We start from the raw sequence: 7,768 nt of genomic DNA, 5'->3' as shown, positions 1-7,768 counted from the left end.
ATTCACAAACCTCATTCATAGTTCAGAGTTTATTACAGTCTTAGACCAATACAAGAAATTTGTTCATGAGTGACCTATGTTCACTTATAAAACTAAGAAATCTTTAGATAACATTTAATACATAATTAGGATACATATATAAGACAACCTGGCACAAAATCACAGGTAGAATTCAGAAGAAACAGTCCGTGTCTAAGATATAAGTAAAATAGTATCTACAATTTGCCTAAAATATCATCTAAAATGTAATCGTAATATCTAAAATTATATGGAGTATAATAATGTCTGGACTTATATAAAATATATCTATATAGCAGGAGACGAGCAGATCTAATAGTTCTCGTGTTAACAGATCTGTTAAGGACGAGCAGATCTAATAGTAAAGTTTAATACGGTCTTTGATCAACACAAATAAAAATCTACCCATGGACCTTGTTTAAGCTAATAGTTATCAGATAACAATAATAAAATATTACGAATTCTAGTAAAATTTGACACATTTTTGAAACACATTCTGAAGGTACCTGTTAATGCAAAGTAAAATACTAGTTGACTATAATCCATTACTGCAGAACCTTTCAGCTAGATTCCTATCTGATGTTGACGGATCTTTATTGCTGCCGCGCAGAACCTGGCTACCTGCGCTGTAACGTAAGGCCGGTCATCCATAAGAAGCTTTTGAAGGTAATCTGATTCTTGACAGCCAGGCTGCTTGCTGATCAAGGGAGAGAGCAGTTTACTCTGTGGGACTTGGTAAAAGATACAGCAGAGGAGAACATGACCTATGTCTTCTACTTCCTTGGCACCACAAGGACAAAGTCTTGCAGCTAATGGAATTTTTTTATATTTGCCGTCCAGCACCGCTGAAGGAAGAGCATGGCAACGAGCTAAGGAGAATGCTTTCCGATGACTGGGGAGCTCAAGCTGCGCTAGCCATCTGGCAGCAGTGACAGTGAACTTGCTACATGGCGGAGATAAAAAGGATGGAAACCTCATTCGTAGACAACTCATCTAGAGTTTACTCTCTAGACTTTGGAAAAGGCAAAATATTGGGTTTTACTGCCATCTAGTGGATAAAGCAAAAACCTGCAAAAACACTCAACCAAATGTCTACCGCTTGGTGTCCACCACAATCACTGGATGCCAGTCATTCTTCGGGACTTAAGTTGATGTTGAAGACAAATCATTTGATGGGCTGTAATAGCCACAGCCAGTTGCAATTTAACCTTTTGGGATCTGATGGCTAGGACTGCTGTCTTGTCTAATTTATTCTACCTCAGCTTTTCTCACCTTGGGTGTCTTCCAGATTTGCAGACTTCAGACTCTGAAAATCCTCAACAATGGCCATGCTGGTAGAGGAATTCTGGGAAATTGGCACATCTGGAAGGCACTCAAGTTGGGCAAAGTTGCTGTAGTAGATTGTAGGGAATTGAAGAAAAAGCTATGGATATGTGAGGGAAAAAACTCTGACCGGATTCCTGGACAACTGTAACACCAGCTGGGTAAGAGGGAGAAAAATAAGATGGGAAAAAGCACTAGAAATTGAAAGGTCAGATATTGCAATAAAAATTAGTCACACTAAGGGCTTAGTGTGAAAAGCAATGGCCTGCAGGGGAGATGGTATGCTCCCCTTTACTAAGCAACCATTTGGGTTCTGTACTATGCAGGTGGCCATATTCAATGCTCTAAACGCCTCTTCCAACTGAGCTTTGCCTACTGACTGCAAAGTCAGTCAGTAAGAGATGCTTCCATCTCAAGTCATATTACTGTTTAGTATGTATGGATCCAATCTATAGGAGGTAAAACATGTGCTTCATCTAGCAAGGTCCCTAATCTAAAGAGCTACGGCCTGATTCATTGAACTTTGATTAATGAACCAGTACTGTAAATCATGGCTTCATCCTAGACAAAGGGTTTGAATGGCTCTTTGCAATGGCCAATAGCATGGAACCTCCATCCAAATTAAGTAAAGCCCTAGCAGATATACTCACTAACATGCTAAGCTTCATTAGTGTTAACCTTGGTTAAGTATTTTGTGATGTAGCATGTTGTATCAACCTGGCCTGTTTGGATTTAGGATTCAATGTATTGCATGAACTTCGAAAATGTGAATTTGATATCCAGGATAAACAGGTTGGAGAAACATGGCCATTGATGAATTTCCCAACAGATGTCCCCTTGATAGAAAAAAATCCAGCCCCCCATTTAGCTCTGATTATTTGCATCACAATGTCATTTCTCCTTTGATCAGCTGTGATGTCATCAGAAAGCCATTGTAGTTTCCTAGGAAACTGCAGTCAACAATGGGCCCTCCACCCCTTTCCTTATCAACTTCACAGGCATGACAATGGCTTCTTTAGGGGCAGAGACTTCGGATAACCCATCCCATCCTCCAGGTGAAGAACTTTGCAGGGACTAAAGAAGGAAAGACTGAACAGGCCCTAGAGTAGGCCATATGGAGAGCACAGGGTAGGCTTTAGCAACTGGCTGGTGCAGGACCAAATCCCAACCCTACAAGATGATCCACTTGATGCCCAATTGCAAAGTCATCATCGGGTGCAGCCGCAAGAGTTCTTGGTAATGTCAAGAATGAGAGAACAGGGTCAAGCATTCTCCACTGGTTGCTAACTGGGAACTATCAACAACTCCATTCCATTCTTACAAGTGCTGGACCGGCAATCATGTACACCATTTTTAACACTTATATTCAAATTTTTTGAAGAGCTTAAGGTTGCTTGTGTGGTATTTTCTTTTGTATTTTCCCTACGACAATCCTACAATCTAAATTGGGCCAGTCCCTCAACCCAGGGTCACCCGGTAAGCAACATGGATGAGTGCAGCCCTAAACCTGAGCTAACTCTGACACCTTATCAATTATATCGCACAGGCTGTCTTTCGATACCACCCATTTATGTATGCCAATGTTGCCAGCAAGAAATCTTCACAATTTCTAAAGACCCTTTGTTGTTTCTCCATCCATCATTTTATCACTATAGCCATATTCTGTCTGGTCTCCACACAGGTCCTTAGTTGCTGACTGTTTATTTACTAGCCAAACCTAAAGCAGGAGTGGGCAATTTGCAACATTTTTGACAACACTTAAAAGATCTCCAGATTGTGCCACCAAAATTCCATGGCAAAACCACCAAAGTACAGTGCTATATTCTTAACAATTTTTCTCCCAAATAACAGGCAAAACAGATATGCTAAACCTCTATGAAGCTGAACACAACAATTTTGCCCCTTAAAATTCTCTCTCAAAATACAGTAAGCTGAAAACTTCACCTACATGCAATATTACTGAATCATTAGCTGTTCCTCTTCAACCCTCTGAGGTTTTTCCAGGTAGGAAAAAAGGGGTTCCCTCCTGCTTTATGGATTGCTTTTTCAATAAAATTGATCAAAGGCACCTTGAAATGAGAGATGAAAAATACCTTTAAAAAAAAAAAAAGTGAAATCAAAAAAGCCAAAGGTAAAAACCAAGAATCATAATAGCAAGGGGGGGGGGGCAGGAGGGAGACAGGTGACAAATGATTGAATTAATTTCAGAAGATCCTTGTTAAGTTAAATGGTTTCCCTTCTCAGTGGATTTCCTTTGGAAGGGACACAATTGTTTAACAGAATAGGTGCCACTATTTTAAAGGTTTTTACTTTTCATTTCGATAGGTCTTCAGCTAATCAAGATTCTTCTTTTTCCTGTCTTGCAACCAGTCACATCTAACCAGAAGTCCACAAATTTTAGGGATATTTCCAAGCTAGTCCTCATTTGTGAGTTGCCAACAAATCTTCCTTTCTGAATCCAATAGCCCAGGTTGAGCAAGAAGCAAGCTCTTGTTTCTTTGATGGAGACCACTCAACCCATGAATCTCTTCTGCTACTTGGTCTTTTCTGCCATCTATCTCTTGTATCACAAGGGAGATATTTGGGAGGGAGGATTTATTGTCTTCTTGGGAGAGCCTCAGGGAACTTCTAATAAGTGAGTTTGCTGAAATTTAGCCCTAACCTTGCTATCCTTCTCTCATGTGTCCACATAGGTGATGGAGGGATCTCAGGTCCTCTTGCTTCACTGCAACAGGATAAGTCCCTTCCCACTGTGGGTAGTGGATCCAAGGCTGGGGGAGAACTAGGGAACAGCTCACAAGACTTCTTGCTTCCACCAGCGCTGACATCACTCCCACCACCACCCATCTTCAACCAGACAGCTTCACCCAGCACTCCAACTGGAGTCATCTACAGTTTGTCAGGTTCTCCAGCTGGGCCTACACTCTCCAGGCTGTTTCAGACTCTTCCTGGTTCCTTTCCAGACATCTACGATGGGGACATGAAAAAATGGGAGGAGCACTTCCACAGCATCCAGAGGGCCTATAAAGAATTTGGCAAAGAGGATGACTTTGCCATCCGGGTACTCACAGAAGATTTTACACTCCCGTTCCCTTTTGCCTGGCCTGGGGAGAGTGAAGGGTCCTGCCAGGTGGCCTATGACCCTGCTGACTGCTCTGGCTTTGATTTCTTCCTACACCCAGGACAACCCATCCCTCGCCTTCTCCAGCCACTGCATGCCACCACCCAGGCTTTCTTCAAGAAGAGACGGCTGGAGCAGTTGGCTCTCAGTTATGCCAGCAAAGCCTCCCTCGCTGGTGCTGCAGGGCTACCACCCCCACAAGAAACGAGTTCCCCCTTACGGCCAGATATCATGGTGATCACTAGTGTGCCGTGCATGGCTGCAACCGCCGCTCCTGTTGAGCCATCTTTTCTCCTGCAGGACAACAAAGGCCACCAGGCCATCCAACCTGCTCCCATGGGTATCCCCAATTCAGCTTCAGTACAGCCCATCAGCCTTCAGTTTATGAATCCCACACAACATGGACCATTTTAGTGTCTAAACATTCAGAATATAATAGTACCCAACTGGAATTTTTCTTTTTGTACCATGGAGAATGATGCTATCCTCTGAAACTTCTCCGTAACTGCTGGGACACCTACACTTTCAACTCAGTTCTTTCGAAAGCCCAAGGACTAGGAATTTAATATCCGCCAGCCATTGTACTACTAAATATTTCAGCAGGGTACAGACATTAATCTTGCAATCTATATCCCAGTATTTGGAATAATAAAAACCCATCTTCTATCCTGTGGAGCTTTTTTGGATGAGATCTTCAAGAAAGGCAAAGGGGTCACCTTCCCTTGCTCTGTCTCTAAATCAGTGTTTCTCAACCTTGGCAACTTTCAGATCTGTGGACTTCAACTCCCAGAATTCCCCCAGCCAGCATGAAGTCCACAGATCTGAAAGTTGCCAAGGTTGAGAAACACTGCTCTAAATGAATCTGCCAAATTGATCACCACATGTGTTTCAGCTTAAGGGCTGCCCTTGAAGGTGGTTTAGAAGCTGCAGCTGGGGCAAAATTTTGTGATTGCTGACCAGCATAGTTATTTCCTTTCCCTAGCACAGCTGTCCAGATGGACAGTGAACTTCGGGACGTGACCACCCTTCCCAATTTAAAGTCCAGAGATTTCCCAAGGTTTACCCTATAGCACAGATACAAACTGCACGGCCTTTTCTTAGAAACAAAACCATAACTCAGAATCCTAAAGGAGAACCACAGACAGAAACCAGGAATGGAAAGATACCCCTAAGGAGAAGCAACGTAGCCCTGGAGTCCGTTTCAGATATTAAAACCAGGCACGCATTGCACCAAACCTACTTTTTTTACCTTTCTCCCAAAAGATGATGTTCCTCTCAGCAGATAATCTAGGAGCAGGGTGGGACATTTGTTTTTGGGTGGGGGTTGTAAATGAGAACACTCTGGTTGATCAACCAGTAAATCACGACCTAGCTCTCGCTCCCACATGATCCAGCCGTCCTACCCAAGTGTCACAAAATTTTCCAGTTTCGTTGGAATACGTCGCCTTAAATATGCCGTGGGTCAGGATCTCCTTTCTGGAACACTATCCCCTGTGATTGTAAAACAGGACACAAGGTAGTATCTTTAGACAATGTTTGAGTTGTAGGCACGTTGGTGATTTTGCTAGCCTGCTGTGAGCAGATTCACATGGGGAAAAGCTGCCTATTCACAACAAGGCTGCTGTGGGGGTGAGAACACCCACTTATCAGAAGATAAACTGAGGCAGCTTTCAATCATCCTCTCTATCCCTGTAGGATGCTCACCACCATGACTTCTCTTTGTCTTTTTTTAACGTGCAAGTACCTCTATTTCTTAAAAGGGCCTGCAATACGTGGTGCCAGCTGCCGTCCAGCATTTCTGAGAAAGCTTATGGGTCCTATGGGATGCTCAGCAGCATTGCAGCATGGCAGATGCCATGGGGAGAAGCAACAGCCTTGAGGAACAGGAGGAGCCGCAACCAAGACAACAGCAGATAAAAGACATCTGAGTCTGGGGCAGAAATGTAATTTGAAAAAGCGTCTCAGACAAGACCCTGCCTAGTTCTCATGAAGATGAAGGGAAGGAGGGGGAAGCACATTCGGACTTGCAAGATTCTGTTGCTAAAACCTTATAACAAAAGCAGTATTAGCATGCATAAATTTGTTTTCGTAGTCTGGTCTACCTTGAAGGGCTGTCATCAGCATGCAATCAATTAATATCAGGACATCCAGGAAGGTAAAGAAGGGAAGGGAAGGGAAGGAAGAAAGTTGGCAGGTCTTGGCAAAACGTCTGCAGGGATGTAAAGGAAATTTGCTGCCTCTCCCAAGCAAAGCACAACCCAGCCCATCCCTGGCAGAAGTACCACTTTAAAAGAGTGCAGGGCTCAGACCCAATCCCCAATGCATTCATGCTGCACCCTAAACCCTGTTTAACAAAATACAATTGCTGGGTTCCCAGCATTTGATACCCACACAAATAAATGATATCACAGTCTCGGGCAGTGTTTCCCAACCTCAGCGACTAAGATGTGTGGACTTCAACTCCCAGAATTCCCCAGCCAGCCCTCCACATCAGCCTGTTAATTAATATTCATGTCACTGTGTTGATTAGTAAAGGGTCACAGAACCTGCTGGTGAATTTTAAAAACTTTTGGAGCATTAGATTTTATCACTAGCAGCATGCCAAAAAGGAACAACAGCCGAAACTAAGCCACAGCTTAGTTTCTAAGAAACTAAGCCACAGCTTTAACCCTGGCTTGTCTAAGAAGCCATAGAAGCTGGTTCCCATCTCACACTAAATAAGCCACATTGGGTTTAGCACATCGTGTGAACCCAGTCACTGGGACCTAACAGAGTAAGCCTGTTATTGACCCGTTTCTTCCCTTGCAAAATGGCATCTGGGTTTTTCCTAGGGGTAAAAGGCGCACCTCTTTCCCCCGCGAATCCAAATTATAAGGTCCGCATTCACATTCTCCCCCCCCCCCGCTCCACCGTTTTTTCCTAAAATCAATCTTTCCCCTCCTCGATTTTTCTCATCGAATTTTAATGACCTCCAAAGAGACAGCACAAAGCTTTGCTCGGGCCCCGTTCGCACAACCTAGATTAAGTAGATTTAGTTCCAATTCGATTTTGGGGTGGGGGGGCTCAGCGTCTGTCCGAATCCAGCCCATTTGGCTTCCTGAGCCCTAGTTCCGCAATCCACCGAAACGCCTTGTGTAAACCCAACTTAATTACAACTCCTAGAGACCCCAAGTCCAGTAGTGCTCGAATTACAAATCTCGCCGCAACGGGCTTAAACAATACACAGGCCTTCCTACACAGAAGGGCGTCCGGGAGACTCCCCCTTCCTGTATGCTCAACCCCACCATCCCATCCCTTCTGAAAAGC

General features: G+C 43.7%; 1 protein-coding gene across 1 annotated transcript; it reads left to right on the top strand.

The window, feature by feature from the left end:
* Nucleotides 1-2,347: 2,347 nt before the first annotated feature.
* Nucleotides 2,348-4,876, top strand: CUNH8orf90 (chromosome unknown C8orf90 homolog). The gene is made up of 2 exons (XM_088140215.1): nucleotides 2,348-2,396; nucleotides 4,035-4,876. Exons 1-2 carry the CDS (start codon nucleotides 2,348-2,350, stop codon nucleotides 4,874-4,876), a joined length of 891 nt encoding a protein of 296 aa, XP_087996341.1.
* The last annotated feature ends 2,892 nt before the right edge of the window (nucleotides 4,877-7,768 follow it).

The sequence above is a fragment of the Python bivittatus genome, unplaced genomic scaffold (assembly GCF_059951505.1).
Source record: "Python bivittatus isolate LINGU-HERP-01145 unplaced genomic scaffold, Pbiv_v1 ctg000310_np1212, whole genome shotgun sequence".
Classification (NCBI taxonomy): domain Eukaryota; kingdom Metazoa; phylum Chordata; class Lepidosauria; order Squamata; family Pythonidae; genus Python; species Python bivittatus.
Note: the sequence above shows the minus strand (reverse complement) of the source record. Positions and strands in the feature narration are given on the sequence as shown.